Source organism: Medicago truncatula, chromosome 7 (assembly GCF_003473485.1).
Source record: "Medicago truncatula cultivar Jemalong A17 chromosome 7, MtrunA17r5.0-ANR, whole genome shotgun sequence".
Taxonomy (NCBI): domain Eukaryota; kingdom Viridiplantae; phylum Streptophyta; class Magnoliopsida; order Fabales; family Fabaceae; genus Medicago; species Medicago truncatula.
The window spans coordinates 9,138,840-9,152,273 of record NC_053048.1 but is presented as its reverse complement, the minus strand read 5'-3'; the positions used below and the strand labels follow the sequence as shown (position 1 = coordinate 9,152,273).

Genomic DNA, 13,434 nt, shown 5'->3' with positions numbered 1-13,434 from the left:
TGAAATTGAGATGGAAGAAATGAGGCGACAAATTCAACTACTATAGGAGACTGTCAAAGTCCAACAAGCCTTATTGGAAGAAAACCAAAGAAGATTTGATGATGATGGCTTTGGTAGAGACTCTTCATCATCTAGAAGCAGTCGCTTACACCAATGTCAACCTCGGATGAAGCATATCAAGGTCGACATTCCAGATTTCGAAGGAGAACTGCAACCAGATGAGTTTGTTGATTGGCTCCAGGCTATTGAACGCGTATTTGAGTACAAGGAGATACCAGAGGAGCACAAGGTAAAGATTGTTATAGTAAAGCTAAAGAAACATGCTTTAATTTGGTGGAAAAATGTTAAAAGGAGACGTAAGTGTGAAGGAAAAAGCAAGATCAAGACGTGGGAGAAAATGTGCCACAAACTAACCTGTAAGTATTTACCTCCTCGTTATTATCAAGAGAATTTTACACAACTACAATTATCCAAAACACCTTCATACCAACCTATTCCCTACACAAAAAATCAAATTGACTCTCATAAACCACTAATCCATCAACCTATTTTCACATTTAAACCCCGTCATAAAACAATCACAGAGATAAATACCAAGATACCTAAATGTTTCAAGTGTCAAGGGTATGGACACATAGCCTTAGATTGTGTGAATCGTAAAGTATTCACCATCGTCAATGAGGGGATAAACACTATTTTTGAAGAAGAAAGAGAAGACGTCTATGAATCATTTGAAGCAGAGACGATGGGAGAACCAATATATGATGAAGAATATGTTGGTACTGACATTTGTGAAGTGTTTAAAGAAGAAGGAAACAACGATCCAATGAATGATGTTGAACATGATCCTGATGATATTCATGAAGTGTTTGAAAAAGAGGAGAACGAACCACTGTATGACGGAGAATGTGTTCCTTTTGATTCTGGTAAATCACTTGTAGCTAGAAGAAGCTTACAAACAACAACAGATAAAGAAGAATCATGTCTAAAACATAATATCTTCCACACTTCTAACACCTCACAAGGTAAGGTCTGTGATATCATTGTCAACGGTGGAAGTTGTGAAAATGTTGTATCCAATTATATGGTAGAAAAATTAAATCTACCAACAAAGGAGCGCCTACACCCTTACAAGCTTCAATGGCTCAACAAGGATAATGAGGTAAAAGTATCTCAACACTCTATTATCTCATTTTCCATTGGCAATAATTATAAAGAAAATTTATGGTGTGATGTTATTTCTATGGATACTTGGAGGCCATGTCAATATGATCGTTGTGCATTATACGATGATTATTTCAATACATGCACTTTCGTGAAAGATGTGATCAAGTTGGCACCTCTACCACTCAATGATGGAAAAGCGGAATTTAAGCTACTTGGACTTTCACTCGCAAAGGAACCATTTAAAGATAAGACAAAGTTATGTCTACTTCGTCCAGTTCCTAAGCCACCTTGGGAAAATGTTGGAACTGATTTTGTCCTTCGAATACTTTGACTTCCGTAGCAAAAGTATTATGAAATCTTGACTCGAGGATGAACAAGGAAATCTTGACTCGAGGACGAGTCTCTTCCAACCTGTGGAGAATGATAGAGAATTATGGAGAATAATATAGAACATTATGGAACTTTTAAGATGTCGAAGAACTTTCAAGAATATTACAAAATAATGTCATAGTGATTAGGATCATCTTAGCATCTCTAGAACTTTCTAGGCACATGAACTAGATATTAGAATCTCTAGATAGTTCTTGTAATTAAGTAGTAGCATTAAATGTTTCTAGATATTTCTAATTTGTAATGTAGAGCCTTCCTAGAGTAGTATAAATAAGGCTCACCACTAAGTGTTTAGGCACATTTAAAGAATCAAGCATTGAATCATTCAAGTAATATAACTTTTCTTTGAGAATATTAGAGTGTTTCTCTATTTTATCTACCTTTCCTTTTGTCCCTGAGCCAAAATTGGTCGACAAAGAACTAAACTTTCTACTAACATCTAATCTCCCATTAGAATTTAAGTAATTTTTTTAAGGTCCAATGAACCTCAATTTTTTTGTTAAGGTTCAAATTTCATACTTATATTTTGAAGCCTAAGACGGTCGTCCTTTTCACCCGGTCTTAGACAGAGGTAGGAGCATGCAAGGGTGGCATGCGGTGTTTTTAAGCTCGAAAAGCAGAGTAATTCTCCAAAAAAATCTAACATAAAAAAATTATACGATTGTAGTATGTGTATTTGTTTATCATTTCTCTATTTTAATTTGATTAGTTGATCCGTATATCTATATCACTATTTATATTCATAAAAGATTAGTTATAGTCCTGTTTTCTTGATTAAACAAATGGTTGAAACTTATGCTATGTATCTTTCCCCCTTTTTCACTATACAATCTACTCTGTCATGAAAAAGAAACTCACCAAGAAATTAAAAACCTACTAAGTCTATAGTACTAGTAGTAAATATTACACACCATACCATTGACATTTATAATATAAATCAATTATATCAAACAAAAACCAATTTTCTCTCTCAATTATAGCCATGGGAGAAAAAGAGAAGAACAAGAACAATAACAAGAAACAAAAACACCAACATCCTAATTCTCAAACAACAAAACAAACCTCAGATTTCTCCTTCAAACCAACCTCAGAAGTAAAAGGTATAAGATTTGGTGGCCAATTCATAGTAAAATCATTTCCAATAAGAAAAGCAAAACCTCTTGAACTTCTCAAAGTTCTTTCTTTCCCACCAACAACAAAACCAAAAGATAACAAAAAACTTCCATTCCCTTCAACAACAGCATTCTTGCCAACAAATTTCACAATCTTAGCACATCAAGCATGGCATACACTAACCCTAGGGCTTGGATCAAAGAAATCAAAAGTTCTTGTGTTTGTGTTTGAAACAGAAGCTATGAAATGTTCTGTTGATAGAATTTGGCCACATGAAATAGCTCTTGGTGATGTGAACAAGAAACTCATAAAGGGTCTTTGTGGTTTTGAAATGGCTAGGTTCAAATTCAGGAAAGGTTGTTTAACTTTTTATGTCTATGCTGTTAGAGAAATTGGAAGCTTTGGTTTTCTTTGTGCTGAAGATTTGAAGACTATTCTTCAATCTGTTGTTGAGCTTAAAGATTTCTTGGATCATACTGTTATGCTTGCTATGCCAAATCAAAGAAGTATTAATTACTCTCAATCTCAAAATCAGGTTGCTATGGCTCATTAATTAGTTTTAAATAGTAAAAATCATATGTTATATTAATATGATTAATTCATATATATGTGTCTCATTTTCATAATTCTTGTTAGGATTTTAATTTGTTAACATGGTTTTTAGTTTTTGGAATTTTTTTTGGGAGGTTTATTATTGGTTTATTTGTTGATTATCTTGTTTGTTTGATTTGTATTTTTATATTTGTTTAATATTTTTGAATTTAGGGTAAAAAAAAAAGTGTAATTTAGAATGAATAAGTTTTGGGATTGAATTGAGGTTGAATTTGTCCTTTTCACTGACATTAAGAGTTAGGACAACATCTTTGTTCTTGCTAGCTAGCCTAATTGTTTTTTAGCTATTCCAGGCATTGCAATAGCACTTTCTAGCATCTCCTGAGGTTTTATCACATCAGAAATATTCCTAATTTATCTATGACTTGAACATGAAAATTGATACTAATGTTTAGTTATTAGTGCTGATTGTAAATTATATTATAATTTACATATACTTAATAGATCTCCATATTTTAATAGTTAAAAATAGGTGAAGTGGTTGATAAAATTAAGTTGGTTATAGTTAGGAAATTTTGGGATCTACTCAAAAAGAAATATCTTAAAAACATTGATAAATAGCATCACTCAATATATATTCTATCAAATACTTGTAAATTTGTCAAAAAGAAAAAATATTAAATACTTGTAATTATATTAAAAATAATTATAAATATTTATGTTTTGATTGTAACAAATATTTTATTTTAAGCCAAACAAGGTTGGTTCAGCTCGTAGTAGCTAATTTATAAGTACATACGTCAACGCTATCTAAATCATAAACATTATACTTTTTTATTTTGCGGTTCGAAATCAATGTTATTTGATTGTTATTCATCAATATAATGTGTATACAGTTGAATTTAATTTTCAATAATGTGATGTATATTTTTCTTGAGACAATAATGTACTGTAATGCCTGATAGACATCAATGAAACCAATCGTACAGAGAGTCGGCAATTTTTGTATATTATTTAGGGTACAGATTCTCAATTCATTTATTTTTTCCCATAAAAAAAAAATCATTTTTTTTCTTGCTGCAAACAGTTTCATGGTAAATTGTGCCACTGTCTAACCCGTGATCCATGAACCTACCAGCATATGTTACTACAAAATGTTTTATAATTAACAAAATGCCAAATAATCTCGAAATGTTAAAAGGATCATGCAAATACTGTTCCAACTTGGGAAAATACATTTAGTAAAATATTGGAATAATATAAATGTAACTATGAATTATGGGAATTATCATAGTATATAGTAGTTAATTAAATATGGTAAAGTGTGCACTGTTGCACAATGGAAGTGTCAGGATATGATTCATTGAGGTGCAACTATGACCAACCTTTTATTTTCTCTTTATTAAGTTTCTAATATATGGTTCATAAAAAGTGAAGAAAAAAAGAAAGAAAAAAAGAAAGAAAAAAAGATCAAATTTCTTTTTCACTTGTGCCCACCTCTGGCTTTAATAATGGCATGAGAAGGACCCATGTTAAGTGGCAACCTACTTTAATCTTCACAAGAATCATGGACATCTCTGTCTGTTGATGCAATCCTTTACCTTAGATATTGAATTGAATTGAAATTGTGTGTGGTTGAAGTTTTGACTTCATAAGTGTGTTGGCCTCTAGGTGGTTCCACCATGAGTGATGATGAGTTCATGTATTTATACATTGTCACATGTTAAAACTTACATTTTGATAAGAGGGCTACTCAAGTGAGATGTTATTTTGTTCAATTTTTTAGTCTTTAAAGCTACCGTCAAAGCTGAATGTCTTGGATTTCAAATCTCATCGGTGGCGGAGCAAGAAAAAAAAGTTGGGTGGACTACTAACATCTTATAATTTATAAGTATATATATGCTAATATGTCAAGTATAAGCATCACAAAAATCACGTATGTCACTTTTGAAACTGTTGAAAACTAAAACCATTGAAAAATTGTTTAAAGTTTCGTAAAATAGACCTACAATCGAATTGTTTAAATTTTTTGCATGGGCCACTATACCACTTTGTAAGAATTTGGATCAGCCGAAACATAAAATCAACACAAAATGACATAAAATCTTGTAAAATAGACATATGGTCGTTAGTTTTTTTAATTTTTCGGGTGGGTCGTGGCCCACCCTAGCCCATGAAGGGCTCCGCCTCTGAATCTCATATTATTGATTCAACTATGTTGGACCGATATGCTATGATCTAACGGGTCCAACTAAATAAACGGTTAGAACAAACCTTATGTTTGAGAAATTTCTCATCTCATTTCTGGCTCAAAAACATACCACATTGGCAGTTAACTGTCGTTCGACTTTCAAACGGTAGTTTAGTGTCATTGGACAATTTTTAGAGTGGTTTAATAGTATCCAAAGTCAATCAATTGTTGGTGAAAAGCGGAAGGACAGTTAACTATCATTGGACCAACGACAATTGAAGAAAAAGAGCAATTTAAGAGAAGTGAGATGAACAATTTCCTTCTCTTTGTTATTGGGGGAAATCAGCCCAACCCAACAAATATAAGTTATGCAGACTAATGAATCAGCCCGACCAATTTAATTTTTTTCTTCTTCTTTTGGTTTATTAATTTCATTTTCTTATGCAATTATGTTCTTCTCCCAACACACTTTGCTCGCGCCCAACTGAAATACCAAAAATACACTTGTGTTACTTAACTAACACAAGTGTTAATATATGTGCAACTTAAATCACGCTGAGTGAGTTAAGTCACGCAACGTGACTTAACTCACGCTGTCTGTTGTTTTAAAGACAGACATAACCTCGTTTCCTCATTTCTCATCTAAAATCTCAAAAATCTCTCTCAAATCACCCAAATCCAAAATTTCTTCAAGTTCAAATCAAACAACACTCCAATAACAAGTAAGTTTTCATAATCAAACACCATTAACCTTTTATGTTTATATCTTAGATTTTTTTTCTCTTAAATTAGAATTTTTTAGATTTAGGGTTTGTTTAAATTTTGGTTTTTTTGGCAAGAAATCATACAATGTTTACATGAAAATGACTTGTGTTGCTTAAATGTTTAGATGTTTTCATGTTTATGTTGTAGTTTTGAGTTTTAGAGAATTTTTGTTAGATTTAAGGTTTGTTTATATTTTGATTTTTTTTGCAAGAAATGATACAATGTTACATGTAAATGACTTATATTGCTTAATTGCTTAGATGTTTTCATGTTTATGTTGTAGTTATGAGTTTTAGGGTATATGTATAATTTGCACTTCAAGTGTTTGCTTAAATGTTTGAATGAGATTTTCATTGATTGTTTTTAATTTATTATTGTGTAGAATTGAAGCAATGATTGATATGTTCAACGTTCAAGCACAATTCAACGGTGGAGAACCTCGGAGGATGAAGATTCGGTACCTTGGTGTCACGTTACGAGGTCTCAAGGATCAACTTGATGAATTCAACCAAGGAGTCAACCCTGTAGACACAAGGAGGGTGGAATAAGTTCGGTATAAACGTCCATCGTTCGACACTGAGAGAATACTATTCAGTTAGGTGGAATTAACAAACGACGAAGATGTGATGACAAAAATAATACCTAAAACATCTCATTTTATTAATATGATTGATACAATCACAATAATTAATACATTTTATTCGAATATATTAAATATACTTCTTTGGTGTAAAAAGAGACCAACCTTGGGGTAAAAACAGATCAATCATGGGGTAAAAAGAGATTGATCTTTGTGTGGTAAAAAGAAGACATCAACCCTTGAGGTAAGTCTAAATCAGGTTCTTTTTATACCCCAAGAAGATTCTTTTTACCCACGGTAAAAAGTTTTAGGGATAAAAAGAAGCAGATTTAGTTTTACCCCAACGGTTGACTTCTTTTTACCCCAGGTCGATCGACCTATTCTTACCCCTCGATTGACCTATTTTTACCCCTCGATTGACCTCTTTTTACACCAAAATAAAGACAAAAAAGAGAAGGAAAAGAAGGAAAAGAATAATGGAAGAGAGTGAGAATGAGAGATGGTGTGAGGAAATGAGAAAGTTTGGAGGGGTATTTATAGGTTGGAATGATAACATAGGTTATAACTACAATAAATGTAGTCAAAAAATCGTGTAAAACTTGTAAAGAAACGTGTAGAATGAAGGTTGAAAAGCTGACCACCGTCAAAAAACTTGTGTTCAAATTGTATAATTCACGTTAAACTGAAGTTTAATTTCAAAGTTTAACATTGAGTAGCAATTAAACTGAAGTTTTATTTCTTCAGTTGAACCAAGTTTATTTTATTTTATTTTTTAACAAAAAGTTAAAAATTTATAAACTTTGAAATTTTGAAAGTCTTAATAAAATGTATTATATTTTAGGGTTAATTGTTCAAATTGATCCTGTAATATACAATATGTTTGAAAAAATGATCCTGTAAAATAAAAAAAAACATATATTATAACCTTGTAATTTAATATTCTTCTTAATTTTTACCCTATATGTTGAATTATTTAATGATTTTATCCAACATGTTTAGGACGTCAAAATATAGATTTACGCAAAAAAATAGATTTTTTCGACTAATGAAAGATTAATTATGAATTTTTATTTCCCATAATTATAAATTTCTTAAACAATTTATAATTACCTTTTCTCTCCTTTAAAATCTGCAAAATTGTCTCGTGAGAATAGCTCAGTTGGTAGGACGATGCATTATTATATGCAGGACCGGGGTTCGAACCCCGAACACCCCACTTATTCACCTTATAAAGGTGAATTCTAGCAACTGAGTTACCCGAAGAAAAAAAACTACAAAACTTCGTTGTGAAAGTTTTATCATGTTATAGGTCAACCAAGTGAAACCAAGATAAAGTACAAGTAAAAGGAATGCACTACGAGTGAGATTAATTCGGAGTTTGCGATTACTCTACAACTACAACCCTAGGTTTATTTTTAAGTCTCGACATTCCTGATTCATTCAATAGTAAACCCTAGTTTACGAACATTCCACCATTGGCATGTATCGTTTGTCCTTGTCGCGCCTCCTCTCATCCTACACCTCAACTTTCCACCTCCGTCACATCTCTACGAAGCCAGTGGAGCGGTTGCGCCACATCTGGATCTCGGGGCTCATCGACCCTAACCATGTGGGTTCGATGAGAAGGGAGATGTTATACATAGGTCAAATCGATGAATACAGGACGTTTGAGGTTCCTCGTTTGCTTGGGTTGCATAATGAAAGGGTGATTCCAAAGGCTCATGCTGGACAAATAATTATCGCACTTGATAATGGATCAGATGGTTTTACTCATGGATTAGCAAGATATACAAGGACTCCTGGCAATGTTTCTGAGTCGTTCTCATGAGATTCTAAAGTGCAAGGTTTAAATAACTACAGGAAAAGGCGAATTCACGACAGAATGTAGTTTAGTGATTAGAATTCACCTTATAAGGTGAATAAGTGGGGTGTCCGAGGTTCGATTCCCGACCTCTGCATATAATAATGTATTATCCTACCAACTGAACTATGGTTACCGGGCAGAGTTTAAGGAAATTTACTAGAGTATATATGGAACTCAGTTGGCCCGGCGCAAATTTATATTTTCAATGGACCCAAAACATTAGTTTCTTAGTTTTATTACTTTTATTTTAATTATCTTTTTTGGTTGGAAAAAGTGTTTTGTTAACCGCAAGTTAAGGAGTAGTTATGATATTTTCCCTCATGATTGGAACTAAAAAAATAATATTATTATGTTCCAACTATGCCTACAAAATTAGGAACGAAATTTGACTTGTGAGGAACATTAGGCTGCACAACAACATTGTTAAATAAAATCCTACACTCCTCTACCACGCCCAAAAACGTCTCCGCCAAATCCACGCCTCACCACCTTCCTCCGAACGAAGGGCACACATATCTGCCGCCACTGACAAAATTTTAATTTTGCACGGTTTGGTTGAAAAATAAAAATAAATTGAATCATCTTTGCAAACTATTTTTATGTATTTTTATAGGTGTCTCTGCATATAGTGAGCTCAAAATTCAATTATAGGTCGAGATTTCCGTTGTTTTGCTTTTTGAGTTTTTGACGCTTTAATTTTTTTTTTATTAATTTGTCGCTTGTCAAAAATTTCTAATATTAACAACGACGTTGAAGATCCCTCAGTACAAGGTGTACCTGAAGGACCAACCCGGAAAATGACCAGTCACAAAGTATAATTACAAAAACAAGGTCAGTCGATACCTAGACAAGATAAAGGGTTCGACCAACAATTCTGAGGACCGTACACAAAAGTGGTTTTATTGGACTTTAACCACCACAAAGAATGATATTTCACTTTTCCTAAGAGCTTATCAATAGGTGTTTCAATGTTATTGAACAATCTGTTGTTTCTTTCATTCCACACTAGCCAAACACAAAGGAGCCAGAGTAGTTGAAGGAATGATCGTCGCGCCTTTGAATGACTTGTATAATGAATAAATTGGTGAAAATGGTCACTAATATTTTGAGTATTTGTTCCACACACGCCAATCCAAGACCTAATATGCTGCCATAACGAGCCAAAAACAGCGCAATGAAGGAACAAATGTGACGTAGACTCGTTGTTGCCGCAACCCAAAACGCACAAAGTGTCTGCGGCCTGAAGAATATCGTGCCTTTGGAGGTTGAGTTTCGTTGGAAGTCTGTCTTTCAGTAATCTCCAAGCAACAATGGAAACCTTCAATGGAACCTGCTTAACCCATACAAGATTTTCTGATGCATCAATAGTGTGAGTGCCCGTAGATGTCAGAGCATGATATGCACCTCTCACTGTGTATCCATCATGGATGTCTGGATCCCACTGCCACCTGTCAGAAACATTAGGCTGCACAACAACATTGTCAAGTAAAATCCTACACTCCTCTACCATCTCCTCCTCTCACGCCCACAAACGTCTCCGCCAACTCCACGCCTCACCACCTTCCTCCCAACGAAGGGCACACATATCCGCCACTAACAAAATTTCAATTTTGCACGGTTTGGTTGAAAAATAAAAATAAATTGAATCGTATTCGAAATGCTATGAAACTTTGCAAATTATTTTTATTTATTTTTATAGGTGTCTCTGCATACAGTAAGCTCAAAATTTGATTTATAGGTCGAAATTTCCGTTGTTTTGCTTTTTGAGTTTTTGACGCTTTAAAAATTTATAATTAATTTGTCGCTTGTCAAAAATTTCTAATATTTTTGTGTAAAGCCATATTTTATCGTTCTTAACATGCCTCATGTATATTACATAGTCATAAATAATAAGAATCTCGAATTACAGGGTCATAATATATGTTTTTTATTTTACAAAGTCATTTATCAGACTTTACATATATTACAGGGACAATTTCAATAATTAACTCCATAATTTATTAAGTTTACATATTTAAATATATATTTTATATATTTATTAAGTGGGAGGGATTTTGGTCGTTGCTTACATATAAACATATTTAAGTTTATATAATCTGAACAACAGGTGTATTTTTTGAATACGCCATAGAGCGAGTGAAAATAACATACGATGGGAAAAGTAAAAGCAAAAACATAATTTGTCAATAGGGCAATTGAATTGCTCACATTCCCCTCAAATGACCCAAAATACTCCCTCGTTTTGTAATTTCTGAACGGTTCAGGATTTAACTCCCAATCGTTCAAGTTTGGAAGTTACAAACTAGTACGTCCTTCCTCTATGCTATATATAAAGAAAGTAGATTGTTTTGGGTTGTCCTTTTCTCCTTCCAATTATACGCTTAAGCAAATTTGATCATAAAAATGTTATTTTGCTGGTATTATTAAAAAGGGTTAAATGTGTTTTTAATCCCTATAAATATACTAACTTTTTGTTTTAGTCCCTCTAAACATTTTCTTCAACTTTTAGTTCCTATAAAATTTTCAATCTTTACTTTTGGTCCCTGGTTTAAAGTAAACTCATATGTAGAATTCATATTTTTTTTAATAAAATTTTGCAAAAAAATGTATAATATTATAAGGACCTCTCCCAAAAAAAAATAGAAGTTTTTTACCAAAAAATGAATTAAATATGAATTTTTATATTTTTGGCGGTAAGAAATTCATATTTAATTCATGTTTTATTAAAAAATTCAAAAAAAAATTGGGAGTGATTTTTACAATATTCCATAGATTTATGCACAATTTCAGTAAAAAATACAAAAATTTACTTAATAATAGGGACCAAAAGTAGTGATTGAAAATTTTATAAGGACTAAAAGGTGAAGGAAAATTTTAGAGGGATTAAAACGAAAAGTTGATATATTTATAGGGACCAAAAACATATTTAACCATATTAAAAAAGACAAGAATTTATATTATTTTTTTAATTTTTTTGAAAGATATATCTGTTATATTATTGGTATCATTGAAAGCGGTATAAATTATTTATATAATATGAAAGTGCAAAATATCAATACCTAGAATTTTAATCAAAATCAAATTAATTTTAATTAAAATTTCATAAAAATTATTATTCATAATTTATACGCTTGAGGGCAATAAGAAGAGCGGATAGATGGACACGAAGTGTCTGTCCAACGCTAGTATAAACATAACATCTATGGAGAAATACTTGCATACAAACGAACATAACACGTGGCATTTAGAAACATCCAATAAAAACATGACATGTCATTTAAGAACATAGAAACTGTCGTCATCCCTTTGCATCATGGTACGGTATGTTGAATCCATGTTCTTGTTTTACAGTATTACTCTAATATTGTTTCAGAAAATCTAGAAACCATGTTCAACAACCTTTTGAAACCTCCAACCACCATATTCCACGATACCACATCTGTGATAAGTCATCAGAGCCAATTCGAGAACCTATGGTAGAGAAAATTGCTACCTTACAAGAGAAATGGGATTCCAGATGCAACCATAAAAATATTAAAACTAATTATTGATTTGACCTAATGTTTGAATGGATTTGCGACAACATCCAATGCATCCTGGTTTAGATAGAAGCAATCTCTAGTCTCTACAGTATTTGGTTCAAGTAATTAAGCATTGTGTGGGGCTTCAATGAGTAGTGGATGAGACATAACCATCTTCACAATTAAATTAAATAAATTGTAATTAAAAAAAATAAATCGCTTTGATTGATCTAAGATTGATTAATATGAACAAGAGGAGTTTGTGTGACTGATAGTTGTAACGCCCACTTTCGTTTAATCGTTATTTAATCGAGTTTAGGCCATTATATTATAATTATATAGTATATGCATGATTTTGATATGTTTTGATGATTTGTGGTGAATTTAGTGATTTGATTGATGACGTGATAAGTTATGAGTTTTGGAGGATTTGATTATGATATGAGAATTATTTTATTGATAAATAGAATAAAGATTTGAAAATAATATAAAATATTTAGTTGAGGGCTGTTTTGATATTTTAGATAGTTTTGGGGGAGAAAGTGAGATAAGATAAGTATTTTAAGAGGAGATATAAAAGAATAGACCTAGGTTTAGAAAAAACACTTTGTACGTGAAAACTTTTGGAAAAGGGAGAAAAAGCTTAGAGAGGAGCAAGAGACCAAAGAGGGCTGCGATTTCTTCATAACCAGGTAAGGGTGGGACTAATAACTCAGTAACATTAATCTCTGTAATTCTGATGATTAGTTGACAAAGTTAGGATTGATTTAGAGAAGTTTTGGAATTAGGTCAAAACCCTAAAATTTGAGAATAAACGGTAAAACTTGTTTAGATTGATGAAAGAACCGTCCTTTAACCTTAGAATATGTTTAGGAAGAATTCTGGAATCAAAACCAAGCTTAGAACCATGTGAATCGACGGATTTTTGTGTTTTTAGGAAGCCTGGCCGTAGCGACATTCATCGCTCGCCACGGCGAGCTATGATCCTCGCCTCGCGAGTGATGAAGTTCATCGTTCGCCACGCGAGCCTTTTCCCTTCGCCTCGCGAGTTGTTTGGTGCAACTCGCCATGGCGAGCAACCCTTCCTCGCCTCGCGAGCTTAGCCAGAATGCATGTCATATTTTGTAGTTTCGACTTTTTAGTTGGACCTTGAGTGCCTTTAAGTGCCTAAACATACCTAGAGATGATTAGGAATGATTTTAGGACAGGATTGAACCCAAAACAACATTAGTTGGGAATTTGAGTGGTACTCGCCATGGCGAGTGAGAACTCTCGCCTCGCGAGCAAGTCC

General features: G+C 32.8%; 2 protein-coding genes across 2 annotated transcripts; one reads left to right on the top strand and one right to left on the bottom strand.

Moving 5' to 3' along the window:
• Nucleotides 1–2,338: 2,338 nt before the first annotated feature.
• On the top strand, nucleotides 2,339–3,599 carry LOC11441865 (uncharacterized). The gene has a single exon (XM_003621981.4). The coding sequence runs from the start codon at nucleotides 2,540–2,542 to the stop codon at nucleotides 3,221–3,223; it is 684 nt and encodes a 227-aa protein (XP_003622029.1). The 5' UTR covers nucleotides 2,339–2,539; the 3' UTR covers nucleotides 3,224–3,599.
• A 5,855-nt stretch (nucleotides 3,600–9,454) lies between these two features.
• On the bottom strand, nucleotides 9,455–10,132 carry LOC120576953 (uncharacterized). The gene has a single exon (XM_039827821.1). The coding sequence runs from the start codon at nucleotides 10,130–10,132 to the stop codon at nucleotides 9,455–9,457; it is 678 nt and encodes a 225-aa protein (XP_039683755.1).
• Nucleotides 10,133–13,434: the final 3,302 nt, after the last annotated feature.

Bases quoted from the DNA above. Each gene is read 5' to 3' on its own strand.
- LOC11441865 (XM_003621981.4), top strand. From the start codon at position 2,540: ATGGGAGAAAAAGAGAAGAACAAGAACAATAACAAGAAACAAAAACAC.
- LOC120576953 (XM_039827821.1), bottom strand. From the start codon at position 10,132: ATGGTAGAGGAGTGTAGGATTTTACTTGACAATGTTGTTGTGCAGCCT.